The sequence below is a fragment of the Carya illinoinensis genome, chromosome 1 (genome assembly GCF_018687715.1).
Source record: "Carya illinoinensis cultivar Pawnee chromosome 1, C.illinoinensisPawnee_v1, whole genome shotgun sequence".
Taxonomy (NCBI): Eukaryota; Viridiplantae; Streptophyta; class Magnoliopsida; order Fagales; family Juglandaceae; genus Carya; species Carya illinoinensis.
The window spans coordinates 38,947,370-38,964,593 of NC_056752.1; the positions used below are offsets into that span (position 1 = coordinate 38,947,370).

Here is a 17,224-nt window from a genome sequence, read left to right on the forward strand (position 1 = left end):
TGCACATATTCTCAGCCACCAAGGAGTCCTAACCAGACACGATCCTATAAAGAGAGGGGAAAGCATTATTCAAAGCGACATCCTCACACCAAATATCATGCCAAAACTTGATTCGTGTGCCCCTTCCCACCACATACCTGCAATTACCGAGAAAATCATCCCAAACATTCCAAATAAATTTCCAGACTCCCATGCCGTAAGCCCCTCTTACTTCCTTAAAGCACCAATATCCCTATATGCTCCCATATTTCACATCTAAGATGTTCCTCCAAAGAGCGTCTCCCTCAAGATGATAACGCCATAACCATTTACCAAGAAATGCCTTATTGAAGGTTCTCAATTTTCTTAAGCCCAACCCATTGCAGGACAAAGGGATGCAAACTTCGTCCCATTTAACCAAATGGAATTTCTTTGCATCCTCTAACCCTCCCCATAAGAAATCACGGAAAATTTTTTCTAGTCTATCCAACACCCCTGCAGACAGAGGAAATAAAGAAATGAAGTACATTGGAAAATTAGATAACGTACTCTTAATGAGTGTGATTCTCACGCCTTTAGACAAGTAAATTCTCTTCCAACCCGCCAATTTGCCTTCGATTTTCTCAATAATCCCTTCTCACATTGTCATAGATTTATGAGGGGCCCCCAAGGGAGTCCAAGGTTCTTCATAGGCAAAGATGACACCCTTCATCCCAAGATGGCAGCAACCTCACTTAAGTTATTGACCATGCCAACGGGAACTACTTCCAACTTTAATAAATTCACCTTGAGGCCAGAATCTACTTCAAAGCAAAGTCGAAGAACTTTGCTTTGAAGTAGATCCGGGTCACAAAAATTTAGTCTAGATCCGGGTCACAAAAAATTAGCGTGTCATTGGCGAAAAGGTGGGAGACTGACAAGCTTCCATGTGGAGAACCACCCAGCAAGAAACCCAAGATGAAACCCCTGTCCTCCACCGCTTTCAACATTCTGCTCAACACATCCATGACTAGAATATATAAAAGTGGGGATAGTGGATCCCCCTATCTCAATCCATGAGAGGTGTTGAAGAAGCCTTTGGGAGTGCCATTAACCAAGACAAAGAATCTGACAGTTGTAATGCAATGCTTAATCCACTAACACCATTTTTCCCCAAAGCCGTACCTACCAAGGATATACAACAAGAAATCTCAGTTTACATGATCAAATGCCTTTTCGATATCCAATTTACACAAGATACCTAGAATGCCGACTCTAACTCTACTCTCCAGACATTCGTTAGCGATGAGGACCGAGTCTAGTATTTGCCTTCCTTTCAAAAAAGCATTTTGGGACATCAAGATGATCTTTCCCATGACTTCACTCAAATGCTTCGCTAAAACTTTAGAGATGATCTTATAAACCCCGCTTATCAAGCCTATGGACCGAAAATCATTCACTTCCACCGACCTCGCCCTCTTGGGAATAAGAGTGATGAAAGTGACATTAAGGCTCTTCTCGAATTTCATAAAAGAGTGAAATTAAAAATAAAAAATAAAAAAATAAAAATAAAAATAAAAAAACTTTCATTAGGTCCTCCTTAACGATGTCCCAACAGGCATGAAAAAAAGCCATTGGAAAGCCATCTAGTCCAGTGGCTTTATCTTTGTTCATACCTTTTTGCACACCAAGCACCTCACCTTCTTCGAAAGGCCTCTCCAACCAAGCCGTGCTTGCGGGGTCGATGGACTCAAAAGTTAGACCGTCCACCTTGCTCCAAGAGTACTACTCAGACAAAAACTTATCATAGAACTGGACAACATGGTCCTTAATAGCATCTCTACCCAATAAATACCCTCCTCATGCAGGACCTCTATGGCGTTGTTTCTTTGATGAGAGTTTGCGATCCTATGAAAAAACTTTGTACTTCTATCCCCCTTCCTTCAACCAAAGAGCCCGTGATTTTTACTTCCACGAGATCTCCTCCACAAGGGTGATTTTTTCCAGCTCAGCAACTACAGTCATTTTTCTTGCCCTATCCTCAACCGATAATGTCGTTTCCACCTCTCTCTCATCAGGTTGCTGCAATTCTGTAAATAGTTTGTCCCGCTGGTATTTGATGTTTCCAAAGACTTCCAAATTCCATTTTCGTAGATCATTCTTCAGAGCTTTAAGTTTCCCTACTAAAACAAAGCTAGGAGTGCCCTCGAGCTGATAAGGGGCCCCACCACAAGCTGACGTTCTCAACGAACCCCTCCACCTTCAACCACATGTTCTCAAACTTAAAGTATCGCCATCCCTCCTGAAGACCCCCACAATCTAACAAAAGGGGAAAATGATCTAAGCAAAGCCAAGGGAGCTGTTTTTGGCACAAAGTGAGGAAGTGAGTCTCCCAAGTAGAAGAAACAACAAACCTATCCAACTTCGCCAGGCCCTTCCCTTTGACTAAGTGAAGTCTACCCTTGCTAAAGGAAGATCCACCAAGTCTTAACTCAAATAAAAGGGCTGAGAAATCAGCCATAGCTGAACCCGTGCTAGAAGCTCCCACTGCTCTCTCGGGAACTAAGTGATATTAAAATTGCCCCCGATACACCACAGAATATCCCACCAATTGCAAAAGCCATCTATCTTGTCCCAAAGAAGTTTTCTACTATTGTCATCATTTGGCCCGTAAACACTTGCAGACCCCCAAACATAATCATCATCCACATTCGAGAAAGAACATGCTACCAAAAATTCCCCGACGCATTCCTCCATAGCTGAACCTGTGCTAAAAGCCCCCGAATGCTTGCTCGGGAACTGAGTGATATTAAAATTGCCCCCGATACACCACGGAATATCCCACCAACTGCAAAAGCCAGCTATCTCATCCCAGAGAAGTTTTCTACTATTGTCATCATTTGGCCCATAAACACTTGTAGACCCCCAAACATAATCATCATCCACATTCCAGAAAGAACATGCTACCAAAAATTCTCCGACGCATTCCTCCATGAAGTTGACTACTTTCTTGTCCTACATCACTAGGATACCCCCTTAAACACCCTTAGAAGCGAGAGTGGTCCATCCTGCATAAGAGCAATTCCACAAACTTCTGATGATGTGCCTATCGATAAACTTTAGTTTCGTCTGCTGCAAATAAATGACATTTGCTTTCAATCCCGTGATGAATTCTTTACTTTAAGGCGCTTGTTCGGGTCATTCAAACCACGAACTTCCAAGAAAGAATCTTGGACTTCATGGATCGCCAAAATTCACCCCATCCTTGTGTCGCCCCATGTTCGCAATACCCTCTCATGCATCACACTTTATGGAGCAGGCAAGTCTCTTAAGCTCCCTATCCTTCTTAACCGCAGATTTGGCAAGTAAAGGTTGACTTGCTTTTATTGCGATGAGAAGAGCTTGCAACTAGTCCTCAACCCATGCAATGTCGCATATTATTAACCTTCTGGAGGACCCAATCTGATTGCGGATCAGCCCAAAAAGTTGATGGCGGCAACGAACAAAGAGGACTAGGGACATCCCCCCAAACACACATGTCAATTAAATGAGTGTCCGCCACTAACTCCTTGCAAACTAGCTATAAATCTGAGCCATAAGATGTCCCTTGGTTCGAGAACCCCTCATCCAGAGAAGAGTTTCCAACCTCTTCCATATCAGTGCATAGGACTCTAGAAAGAGTCTCAGAGAGACCTAGCATGAGTTGAGTCGAAAGCTTCCCCCGTGGCTAGGCCAGGAGGAGAAAGCACCCCCTCTTTGCTAGACCTGCCATCCACAGCAAGAAGTAGCTCCAAAATATAAGCCGAGGGGTCGCTGATGACCATCGGCTCTTTCTATGTCGGCGGCAAGTCCATCGCAGCCACTCCAAAGGTCTTTGCAGATCAACACGGCTCAAGTGAGGCCTTTGGGAGCTCCCCACAAGAATCCAAAAGGACCTCGTCGACTATCGATGGGTTCTGTGACGTCGGTGAGGTGGCCAGAGAGACCACCGGCAAGGGAACCTTTATCAGGTTGGAGTTAAAGGGCTCTAGGCTTTTATCCTACCGACCCACACGGAGAGGCCGAACAGAAGTCACTGGGCTGATTGCTCGTAGCTGAGGGCTTGAGGCCCGTGACTGTGGGCTCAAGGCCCATGACTGAAGCTAAGGCTGAGGGCACAAGGGGTCCCTCTGCGAATTAGGACTCGATGGCCCGTGGGCCCAAAACTGAGCCCGAGACTGAGGCTGTGGACTCAAGCCCAATCCACTACCTGTCCTCTCGTGAACCATAATCTGCCCTCCCGTGATCCCATGATCCACATCCATCCCATTACTCCCACTAGCCTCTACCTGTACAAATACCTTCATTCCCACTTTCGGAATACAATCTTCAGAGACATGCAGAGCTGAAGCAAAAGGAGTCATAGCCTCTCTACCCAGTGCCATCACCATACTCAATCCCAGATTGACTTTTTTCATCAATAAGGAAACTTCTTGAACACCCGAAAGTTGTGCTCTGACAACCCAAAGCACACCCTCTACTTCCCCCACCTTTTTACCTCCATCAGAAAATCTCCCCATGGCCGTTGAGCAAAGACCATGTTTCCCAGTTTCACTAGCCTTTGACGCCATGGCAAAGCTACATTCTGCCGCAGAACCAGCCAAGACCAAGACATATGTGGCCGAAGTCCTTGGTTCCAACCCAAGGTCAGACTTCCCATCCCAACGCAAACCAACCTCTGGGTGCACATCGTGTGTTCAGCCACCTTCTTGAGGTGGTAAGCAAACCCCTCCCAGCCGCTACCCTTAGTGCCTTTAGGAATAATCAGAGAGCTTCTTCTCCTGCCATTGTTAAACTCCTCCAAATAAAGATAACAGCCCCTAGAATTTTAAGAAGATGCAGTGTAAGCCCACCCTCAGCTTTCGGAAAAAACCTTCGTGCCACCTAGACTCGATGGCTCCCATCACCATTTTTACCAACCAAGCAACCGCCGCCCTATTGATGAGGAGAAACAAAGCCATGCGTCTATTTCTCTGTGATACAAAATCTGTTGGCACCCGCCTTCGAGAAAATGAAAGTTTTCGACTCCACCGTAAAAAGCCTAACTTCTTCCAACGTAACTAAGCAAGGAAAAGTGTGAAAAAAGGGAGAGAAAGGAATAGATTAAGGGGGAAGGGAAACATAGAAAAGAAAGGGGATCAACTCCAGCACTGGGCGCCAGAGGTTGCGTACATGCATGCAAAAATGGGATTTTGTACGGAGAGAGTTAACCCAGCATTTAATCATGTGGGAAATCGACTGTAATAGATTTTAATGGCATGAACATCCATGAATTTATTGTATCACTAGAACATCACTCCTAGGAGTTGCTCTTGTATATGACCCATGTACTTGGGCTTTTGCATATTCCCACGATCAATAAAATCTTATTTATCGATCAAAAAAAAATTAACGGAGAGATTATTTGGAGGTTGGTATTGGATACCAAATATGGCAGTTCATCGTGGCGGTGGCATTCTAGTAATGTGAATGCTACAAGATTTCAAGTGGTTGGAACGAAATCTTCAACTTTACCAAGTTTCAGGTGGGAGATGGTGTTCTTTCACTTTCACAAGATGTATTGTGTGAAAATCAGTCTCTCAAGGAAACATTTTCAGAGTTATTTAGCATTGCTTGATAAATGGATGCATCATTCTAAGTATTCCTCGTTAATGAAATATCTTTCATCAAGGTGACACATAATTGAGTTGTATCCCTTCAGTTTGTTTTTTTATTAGTTATATTTTAGCAAGTTGAGAGGGTGGTCAAGACAAGCTTTGGTGGGCCCCCTCATCAAGGGGCATTTGAAGTCAAATTGTTCCACAAGGCCATTTATCCACATGCTAGCTCTACTATTCCTTAGAAAAGTATTTTGAGGTCAAGGGCCCCTAGTGAGTGGTTTTTTGGTCAGCTGCCTTAGGGAAGATACTGTGGATAATTTAAGTGGCAAATAATGGTAGTGTATTTGGTGTTGTATGTGTAGGAGAAAAGGAGACCATCTCTTGCTTCATTGTGTGCTAGCTAACATTTTTTTTAACCCTACCAATAGTCTCTTTGGGGTAGGTTGGTCAAGCCTCATCGAGTGGTAGATCTCATAGCATGCTGGAAATGACAGTTTGGTAGTCACCATAGTGAAGCTTTATAAAAACCGATTCCATGTTGCCTAATGTGATGTAGTGGAGAAAAATGAAAATGGACATATCTTAGAAGATTATTTTTTTTATAGGTAATCAAGAAGTTATATTCATATAAATAGGCAAAGCCCAGGTACACATGAAGTATACATGAGGTACACCTAGCTAGAAGTTACAATAGACAGAAGAAGGTCATGGACCCTAAGGCCGTTACAAACTATGGCCCCCGCCCATAAGAACAATGACTTGAGAAAGAAAACTTTTAGCTCATCCATATTTCTCTCTTGATCTTCAAAGCTTCTGGCATTTCTCTCCCTCCAAATAAACCAACACATACATATTGGGACCATTCTCCAGATTGCCGCTAATTGTGAGTTGACATGGAGTCCTCTCCAACTTGCCAAGAAATCCACCAATCTATGAGGCATGACCCCAAGACAAACCGATTCTTGAGAAAAAATTGTCCCACATGCACCTAGCCACCTCACAGTGTAATAGTAGATGATCTACTAATTCCCCTTGCTTCTTACACATACAAGACCAATCCAGCACAATTACCCGTCATTTCCTCAGATTATCTGTAGTGAGGATCTTATCCAAGGAAGCTGTCCAAACAAAGAAAGCTGCTTTTGAATGAGCTTTTATCTACCAAATGCTCTTCCACAGGAAAATATTCCTTCTAGGGCTCGTTAGCGCTTGATAAAATGAACTAACAGAGAAAATACCTTTCTTGGAATGGCTCTAGTGCATCTTGTCTCTAGTGCCCCCTAAAATACTTACTGAATACAACGCCACAAAAAACTCCATAATAGAATCCAATTCCCAAAGTTGGGCAACCCTATTGAAATCAACATTCCACTAAGGGGAACCATTTGAAAATGCCAAAAGCTCAGCAATCGCTGCATCCTTTTCTCTAACATGCTCAAAGAGAGCGGGGAAGGTGTCTCATAGACAATGGTTACCGCACCATTTGTATACCCAAAACTGATACGAGAGCCATTGCCCACAACAAAATGTTCATGTCCTCGAAAGGACTCCCAAAGACTGCTAAAGTATTTCCACAACCCCACTCCATGTGTACCCTGTACCTCATTCAAGCACCATCCTCCCCAAGCCTCCTAGAACTGTGCATCAATAACCAACTTCCATAAGGCCTCCCTTCCGTGTTGGTACCTCCACAGCCATTTACCCAAAAGGTGATCAGGCAAAGGTGACACTCAATGTCATCTTAGAAGATTATGAGAACTCAATGGTGGATCTTGAGGCCTTTTTCTTCCAAAGCTTTTGTAATTGGATGGCTGCCCATAAATTGTTTCCATATTCTTGGTTTTCAGGATTTTCCCCCTTTTTCTCTTTTTTCCATTTGGGTGTATCTTGTGTATGTCATGTGTACTTGGCTAACCTTCTTTTTGAGGACCACTTTGAGGATTACAAAAATTCATCATTGAATCTCAAGACATCCTTTCTTAACACCCTATTTCGTTGTACAGTAGTCCAAAATGATGTAGCCTTTTCTATTTCCACCTTTCTAGATTCCATTCCTATGCTTCATTCTGTGCTAGCTAACATGTTGTTGAACCATATCAATAGTCTCTTTGGGGTAGATTGGTCCATCGAGTGGTGGATCTCGTAGCATGCTGGAAATTACAGTTTGGTAGTCACCATAGTGAAGCTTTATAAAAACCGATTCCATGTTGCCTAATGTGATGTATTGGAGAAAAATAAAAATGGACATATCTTAGAAGATTATGAGAACTCAATGGTGGATCTTAGAGGCCTTTTTCTTCCAAAGCTTTTGTAATTGGACGGCTGCCCATAAATTGTTTCCATATTCCTGGTTTTCAGGATTTTACCCCCCTAACCTATCAAAAAAAAGAAGGATTTTCCCCCTTTCTCTTTTTTCCATTTGGGTGTATCTTGTGTGTGTCATGTGTACTTGGCTAACAACCTTTTTGAGTGCCTCTTTGAGGATTACAAAAAGTCATTGTTGAATCTCAAGACATCCTTTCTTAACACCCTATTTCATTGTACAGTAGTCCAAAATGATGTAGCCTTTTCTGTTTCCACCTTTCTAGATTTCATAATAATGCTTCCTTTCTTCTATTAGGTAGATTTGTAACATCCCGAACCCAAAAGTGTGATTTAATTATTTATTATTATTATTATTATTATTATTATTATTATTATTATTATTATTATTATTATTATTATTATCAAATATGTTTTGAGAGGGTATTTTGTTTTGAATAGGATTCATCTTCTGATAACTATAAGCCCCTTTTGATTCTCTGTTTGATTTCCTGATCAGAAACTAGCACTTCAAAAAAGCTCTTATCCTCTCAGTGTTTCTTTCCTTGTGGGAGTAGTTCCCAAAGTCTAGTCAAATTCAAACCCCTCCAGATCACTCACTAGACCTCCCTCCCCCTCATCTATAAAACTCACCCGAGACCCTTCAAAAATAAACCCAAGAAATCTATCCTACACAATGAAAGAAACCTTCACTTTTTCGTTTGTGCTGCCGTGACTAGTTCTCAAATCCACCGCCACCCACAGTCTTCTTCTCTCTCAGTGAGTCCAACACATGAACTTCCTCTCAAATGAACTCTTTGTATTTGACGGGTTAAATTATTTAGCTTGCTTTTGGTTTTTGCCTAGTTTTTTAAATAATTTCAAAAAGACCCATCAACCCATGCACGTGGCAATTTGCAGCCCAGTATCATTTGTCAACTTCTAATGGTAATCCTTTCAAGCAAAATATCTTGTAGCCTCTGTACATGTTCAGACTTCAAACCTTGGTAATTACAAATTTACCTTGCTGCTCTTTTTCCTCAAATGTCCTTTTCAACTGAAAATATCTCCCAAGCCTCTGTGTTTTTTTCCAAAAAACCCATGCATTACTATGAGTCTTACAGAAATACCCTTCAACCCACTTTCCATAGCCTTTCTGTAATTGCCTTTTTAAAGTACTTTCTACGTAATTGCATCTTTTGCCCTTAGGTGTCTATCACATCTCTTCGTTTTAACTTGTACCATACATGGGCTGATTTCATAAAATAATATATTGTTTTAAATTGGGCTGGTTGTGTTTACAGAAACTATTTTAGTAACATAAATGGATTGTTTTCACTAATTAGGGCTGGGCTGAAATTTAAGTCAAACAAAGTTTTACAACTTGTTTTTATTAGAAAGTATTTAAGGGATTTTAAAGCATAGATTTAAAGTATATTTTAAGTATCCTTTTTAAACCATTTTTGAGCCTATTATTTAGTTAATATTCCAATTGACTTTTTAACTAGACTTTTATAAAATTATTAAGTTATATATTTTAAATAGAAGTTAAGGAATTTGTTACAAGTTTTGAATAATATTATTATGTAGTAATCTTAGTGTAATTAAATTATCTCTATATATGATTTTAAATATTTAGAATGCCATGACACGTCTTTCTAGAAAAGTTGGATTGGTTACACAAAACTAAAAATCTCATCTCATCTCAACTCATCATTACAACTTTTTCAAATCCCCATACAAAATATAATAAATAATTTAACTTTTTTCAAATTCCAATACAAAATTAATATTAAAATATTATATTATAACAATATTTTATTTATTACTATTTAAAACATTTCATCTCATTTGTGTAACCAAACGGGGTCTTAGTGACGATTAGTGCCTCATATAGGTCACAAGCTATGACATGAGATTTTAAAAGCAACGCTAGGAGGTAAATAGTATGATCATATAAATGCATTCGTACTGTAAATGTTCTAATTGGGTATGAATATATGATATGCTTATGATGGTTATCTACGTTACGCTAAGAGCCAAGTCAAGGTTAGATCTCTTTCACGATCTTCTATGAATTATAATGACTTGCATGAAAGTAAGCTTATATATGTTATGCTATTATGGATTGTTGATTGATGGATTGAATGCTACTAAAATCACATGGAAGCCATGATATGTTCATATAATAATTTAAGTCAATTATGCTATGTCATAAAATAGCTAGATCATGCATGCCATATTCATGTAGTACTTTGACCATGTATGCCATGTAATTTTCATGTAGTAACTTAAGTCAAGTATGCCATGTAATAAAAAGCCAGATCATGTATGCCATGTTCATGTAGTTCTCAAATCATGCATGCCATGAAATGTCATAAAATGTTTAGATCATGTTAGGACATGTCATGTTATGCTACGCTACATACAAGAAAATGCCATGTACAAGAATGTCATGTTATGATATGCCATGTACAAGAATATGTCATGTTATGCTATGCCATGTACAAAAAGAATATGCCATGTGCAAAGAATATGCCATGTACAAGAACATGTCATGCTAGAAAAGCCCATAAAGTCCAAGAAAGATCTCATGCATTAAGAAAGATAAATATTTTAAGGTGACACGGACCCCAAGCGTGTTCACCACAAGTTATGCTAAGACGGTGCAACAGACTCAAGCGTGGTTACCACAAGTTAAGTGAAACACGGACTCAAGTGTGTTTTACTCCATGCTATGCAAGGTAAGTGAAACACAGACTCAAGTGTGTTTCACTCCATGTTATGCAAGTTAAGTAAAACACAGACTCAAGGGTGTTTTATTCCATGTTACACAAGTTAAGTAAAACACAGACTCAAGCGTATTTCACTACATGATAAGTTATGAGGAGCCACAGACTCAAGCGTAGTTCATCATAAGTTAAGTGAAACACAAAGTTAAGTGAACACGGACTCAAGCGTGTTTCACTCCATGTTATGACAAGTTATGGACTCAAGCGTGGTTCTCTATATAATAAGTGAAACAAGATAAACAAGTAATTTATGCATTCACGTTATATGTTTACCATGATTATGTATGTTTTCACTCATGTCGATGATGAATAGACATGCTATGAGAATCTATGAATGATATATGTTGTTTGAAGAGTCTTTCAAAAATTAAGTCTAAGCTAAATTATATTTTACAGTATGGTGCTATTTACTAAGTATTCGACTCTTTTTTGTTTGTTTTTTTATTTTCTCCTACGTTTAACTGTCATAGATGATGATTGAGAGGACGTAAAGCTAGAGGACCAAGAGTAGATCTAGTGCAAGGACTTAGTTTTTTTTTTAAGATTTTTTGGATAAAAACTCACACGTAGGTTTAGTTTATGTTTTAGTCTACGTTTTCAGTTTCATGTTTTAAAAAAACAATTATGTGCAATTTAATTAATGTTTTCAATAAATGAGGTATTTCAGGATATGAATCTCTTTACCGGGCATTATATTATGTACATTAGTAACATCTCTATCCTACGGAAACGGGATTTCACAATATTACTTGTATACTTCAGAGGGGAAACAACTTTTTCTAGTATTAATAAATCATTATCCTGCTTATAAAAAAGCTCTAAAATAAAGAAAAGAATGTCACTAGATTATCAGGGCAAAGGTGACACTATTGTAAATATCTCGTGTACTTGGGCTTTTTCCTATTGATATTTTCAATGAAATTTTGTTTACCAATCAAATAAAAAAAGGAACTAATAAACTTCAAACAATAAAATCCATTCCAAGTTCAAGTAGAAATCAGACTTTTAACTCCCGTATGAGTCTATGACTACACCGAGGGTTCCATTTTTAGTTTCAGCACTTTCAATAGTTTATATCTCATTGCAAAAGTTACCTAAATTAAGCACCAAGTTTAGGGTCAATCAGCTGGCTGTCAGCTGAAACATAGAGTACCCCTACAGCCAAAAGCTACACTCTTTACCCATCTAAAGAAAAAAAGAAACCATTCCACAAGCTACCCTCGCACAAATAGGACAAACCCACTTCACTATAAAAACACATAAAAAATACTATAAAAACAAAACATAAGGCCACGGGAAAAGTAAAGGTCACAGGAAAAGTAAGATGAGAGAATCTAGAGCAAATGGAGAAGTTGTCATATAATAATTACCCTGGGAAACCCCATATGCATCTAATGCCTTGTTCATGTAGAAATAACTGTAATAACCAGCTTCAATATACTCAAAATTCTGAATATTGAAAATACTTACTGTTAAGAGGATTGAAATGCAGATTCCTTTGCACAGTGCAAATATGGTCCCTAAATAAAACATGCATGATATTTGGTAGGCATCAGATGATGGCTGAAGCAGAAAGTTCTGCACAAAAAACAAAACAAAGTATATGAACAGAATAAATATATTGGCGTTACCATATGTAAGAACACCCTGTAGTCTCTTGAAAGCTTAGTGCTAATTCCGTAGAATATTCTGGATCCCTCCACGAGATAATTGTATCTGAAAATAATCAAGTCATATGATATCCCAACATTTCAGGCACTTGGCATAACACATTAGCACAACTGAAAGAAAATAAAATAACTTCATATTACCTTCTTGCTTTCTGTAAATGTCATCTGAGCTAATACGATGTAAAAGTAATGTCTCATGGTCTTCTTCGTCAATGACAAACAAACCTAGCTCTTCTGATCGCTGTGATATAATGTGCATACAATCAAAAAGCATGAAAGGTTTTGGATAACCAGTCAGAGTTTTAAGTCATCTTAAGACAACTATTTTGATTCTCAAATCTGTTAATCTGTCAAGGTCATCCAAACATCAAAGAGAGTATAATGTGAACATACCTCCAAATAGTCAACACTGACATGCCCAGTTCCTTGGTCATCCCATTTACCATCATCACTCAAACGGTAGACCTTAACACGCTGAAATTAAAAAGGGATAACAAAAAAATAGGTGGTACACTTCTATCAGTCATCCAGTCATTACAATAAATGTTGTTGATGTTTATAAAGGACCAGACATCAACTCCAGGACAATATGCAAGCAGAAAAGCATTCCAAGAAAAATTTTACGATTAGGGTAATGTCATTCAAAGCAGAGGGGCACAACCCAAGTACATAGGACATATACAGAAAGCATTCCCAGAATTTTAAATTGGACAACAGCTAACAAACCAAAATTATATGTATAGTACTATAAAAAGGAATATATGTATAGTACTATAAAAAGGAACCATAACACTGGAAGAAAATTGAACAAAGGACAATAATTAAGAACCCAAGTGCACATCTCACTACAACAAACTCATTCTAATAACAACTTGACTAACAAATCCAAAAAGCATGCTTATGGAACAAAAATTAATTATTATGAATATTGAAAACTAAGAGGCGTATAAAACATATACATCCCATATTCTTGGGGGAAAAAAAGAGGCATATAAAACATTTTCATAGCTATCCCATGTGATTAAATGCCTAAACGTGAAAAAAAAGGAAAAAAAAAAAAAAAAAAAAAGAAAAAAGCTATGAAAGAATCTGAAGCTATTAAAAACCAAATCAACAATAGAAGTAACTTAGTGCCTCTCATACTGACATCAGAGTAATGCATACACATATTAAATTGCCTAAAATCTACACAAATAACAGACATGGCAGCTTATAAAGTGGCACATCCATCCCATATTTCGGTCCTCTATTCCAATTCGGGATGTCCCAAAGTCACTGCCCCCCTTTCCATGTGCTTTATTTAAGTTCAAATTACAGGGTAGTTTTGAAAATTTATACCATTTCATTTGACAGAATGCATTAAATGAATTCCCCCCAAAAAAGGAGTTTTCCAAACAATATCAGAATAGGAGTACATGTAGCCCACTAGCAATGGCCAAATGGAGAAGGGGTGGAGCATTCTACAAAGTGGGGCATACAACTCAGCTGCCATGTGATCTTGTAAGCATAAATACCATTTCCAATATTCTTAGCTAAAAAGGCATTATTCAAAAATATTAAGCACATGAAACTCAAAAGAGAATCTCAGCATCTGCACACAAATTCAAACCCCGACTATAAAGAGCCCTACCTGAACTATATGAATTCAAAAGAAAATCACAAACCCCTCACTGCCCATCATAAACAAAGTTCCACCATCCGGTAAAGATCTTTCTACAGTGTTAAGAACTTATATCTCCCCAAACCCCAAGGAGTTGGCCCAAGTGGTGAAGGCCTTGGTCTTGGGGTATCATTCCCTTCAAGGTCCAAGGTTCAACACCTCATGGGTGCAAACAATCCTTTGGGGCCACACCCCTGGTGAAAAGCCAGCGATTTAACCAGTTCCGTGTAGGGAAACTTCCGAGGGTGCGGTGCACGGGACCGGGGTTTATTCTGCAGGGGTGGGTCCAAAGGGCCCTGCCTTGGAGAGGTTCCCCGACATCAAAAAAAAAAAAAAAAACTTATATCTCCCCAAGTAGGTGGCCCACAAACAGTCCCCTAAAGAAGGAGAACCATAATATCAAGGTGAAGTAGAATATCCTGAGCATTATAAAAACTCACACGTACATGCATTGAAGTGGGGATAATATAGAAATATATAAAGAATATACATTTAAAGAATGAACATATTACAGTTTGAAAAGTATATGTACTAGATAGTGTGTCCTAACTAATTATGGACAAGGTAGGGATGATACAAATGCCACCGTATGTCATTGCTATAATGCAATCATGAATAATTCATGTTACTCCAAAGTAGGGGTGGGTGAGCGGGCTAGGTGCGGTTCATAATAAGTGTCCTAACTACTGTAGATAGGGTAGGTACGATACAGATGGCACCGTATGTCATTGCTATAAAGTGGTTGTGAAAAATGCATGTTACTCAAGAGTAGGGACACTTGAGTAGGTCCTCCCTCCCTCCCTCCCTCCACCCACCCAGGTGCAATTCATAATAAAAAGTGTCCTAACTACTGTAGATAGGGTAGGGATGATACAAATGGCACCGTATGTCATTGCCATAAAGTGGTTGTGAAAAATGCATGTACTCAAGAGAAGGGACACTTGAGTAGGTCCTCCCTCCGCCAACCTGGATGCAGTTCATAATAAAAAGTATCCTAACTACAGTAGATAGGGTATGGATGATACAGATGGCACTGTATGTCATTGCTATAAAGTGGTTGTGAAAAATGCATGTTACTCAAGAGTAGGGACACCGTATGCCTCCCTCCCTCCCTCTCTCTTTCTCTCTCTTTCATTGGATTTCATAGTTTACTGTCATAGTTGTTTCAATAAAAGGAAAGTTGTATCCAAAGATCTCTACTCCTTAAAAATGGAAGTAGCCAGGTGGAATTTCTCATTTTGGCCCACCTGGGCAAGTGTGCTGGACACTTGACCAACCATTCAATGGATATGGGCATGCAGGTACAGAAGCAGGGTCATATGGCCGCTCCGCCCAGACAGGGGGCACAGCCACACAAAGGGCAGCTACTACTCCAAAGCATTAAATGTCTACAGTTAGGTATTCATAATACTATCATATTAATTGAGTAAAATATTTAGTCATATAGCATGATGAGCCAAGAATTGCAGAAATTTCAATAGAGCAAAGAAAGTAACTTATGGACACTAGAAAGATAAAAATATGATGAAATCAGCCAAGTACCTTACGTGCAAACATAGCAACAAAAACTATCCAAAAGCTGAAGAACTCCCAAATCAAATATTTTTTTTTTTTTTCAAAAACCCGTAGCCTTCTCTAGATCAAGCCCAAAATGGCTTTATAAATTTGAGTCAAGCTCAAATAAGCTAGTACCAAATGCATTAGAAATTTCTCAAAAACATAAACTCTAAAGTTACCATATATTTCCTAACTTCAAGCTCAAATAGTCCAACACAAGGCTACTATTTACTATGCTACAGCACTCATTCATTTACAACCATGGGGATCCAACTAGTGCTCCAACCAACTAATGAAACAATATATATTTAATATTAAAATGCAATCCTTAATCCCATTCGACTGCGAAAGGAACTGATATCCAATCCAATCCCTTCAATTTATTGTTGCAGCAGCTTTGCCAAACACTTCAATGAAGAATTACCTTGGAACATTTCCCCCACAAAGGCCACGACAGGATCAGGCTTTTTGGCATTGCGCACCTTTATAACAGATTACGGACTAAAAATGCTTGGTACTCCTAAACGAACCAGTAAACAGATTTTTCGAAACATAAAGAGACAATACTCAGCACGCTAACCACTAATAATTGCATAAAAAACCTAATCGAATCCAACCGAGTTATCATCATTTGCACTCAATCAATAAAATTCATCCGACCTCATCACGATAAAAGTAAACAAAATTGCACAATTACACCCAAATTTATAAATTAAAGACTAGGAGAGACCAGCACGATGCTCTCAAATTCAAAACGACTACTTAAAAAAGAAAAAAAAAAATCGGTGCCAAGTTCAGTTTTAGGGCAAAGTAATGAGCCTTCGATTACACCGAAGCAAGACTCACCTGCATTGAATTGGCATTGGCCTGTGACTTCTCAGGAGCGCCCATGCCTGCTACTGTATCAGCTATTCAAATTAGAAGACAGAATTACAGAGATTGAATCGTCCGAACCGGAACGGCGACGGATATGCTTCAAGGACAATAAATTAGGGTTTTTTAGGAGAGAAGGGATAGAAAGTGTATGAAGAAGATTAAAGTTTCTTTTATAGTTTGGAGGGGATCAATGAAAAACCCTAACCGCCATTAACGAAGCGGTGTGAATCTCCAGATTCCCTCTCTCTCTCTCCCTCCCTCTTTCCTTTTATTCTTTCCCGTTCAAGCGCCTGCCCCCGACCTTCGATGACAGAAAGAAAAGGAGACTCGAGAGAAAACCATTACGCATTTGAGTGTGTTGAATCCCGGGAATGGCCTTGGCTTTTGTGAGAAGTTACGAGTAGAGCCATCGAGCCTTGAGAGTCCGCGCATATCATCGAGCTTTCTTTTTGGCGATCCAATCACGAGGGAGTGAGTGCGCGGGCTCCGAAGGTGGGTCCCCACCCGTCTGTGCCTGAAAGACGCACACGGTTCCCCCTGATTGGTCCTTTATCAAGTATCAACACATGCTTCTCTGTTCGGTACCAGTCCGTGACGGGATCCTAAAACAACAGTCCAATCAGGACCGCAGGCATGCCGTAAAACCAAAAATGCTCGTGACGCTAACAAAAGTAACGGTTGTCAGCGGGATACCAAAGAGAAACGTGGCTGCCTACCATTGGTACGTAGATGTGCGGTTTTAATGCAGAAAGGAGGGAATCCTCGGGTCCA

The 17,224-nt window shown here is 39.5% G+C and overlaps 1 protein-coding gene across 8 annotated transcripts in view; it reads right to left on the reverse strand.

Moving 5' to 3' along the window:
* The window catches only part of LOC122318124 (serine/threonine-protein phosphatase 4 regulatory subunit 3-like), a 41,975-nt gene extending 25,134 nt beyond the window's left edge, over positions 1-16,841 (reverse strand). The window contains exons 1-5 of one of the 8 annotated variants that reach the window (XR_006244721.1): positions 16,424-16,836; positions 12,754-12,834; positions 12,502-12,601; positions 12,322-12,406; positions 12,161-12,210 (exon numbers count right to left, since the gene is read on the reverse strand). Coding sequence is in view for 4 of the 8 variants with exons in the window: in XM_043135274.1 (XP_042991208.1) it covers positions 12,161-12,210; positions 12,322-12,406; positions 12,502-12,601; positions 12,754-12,834; positions 16,424-16,468 (361 nt within the window). In the remaining 4 variants the exon portion in view is untranslated. Of the gene's footprint in view, positions 1-12,160; positions 12,211-12,321; positions 12,407-12,501; positions 12,602-12,753; positions 12,835-16,423 lie in introns of all 8 variants that reach the window. The other 7 variants (XR_006244723.1, XR_006244724.1, XR_006244725.1 and 4 more) reach the window with 7 other exon arrangements.
* Between the last annotated feature and the right edge of the window lie 383 nt (positions 16,842-17,224).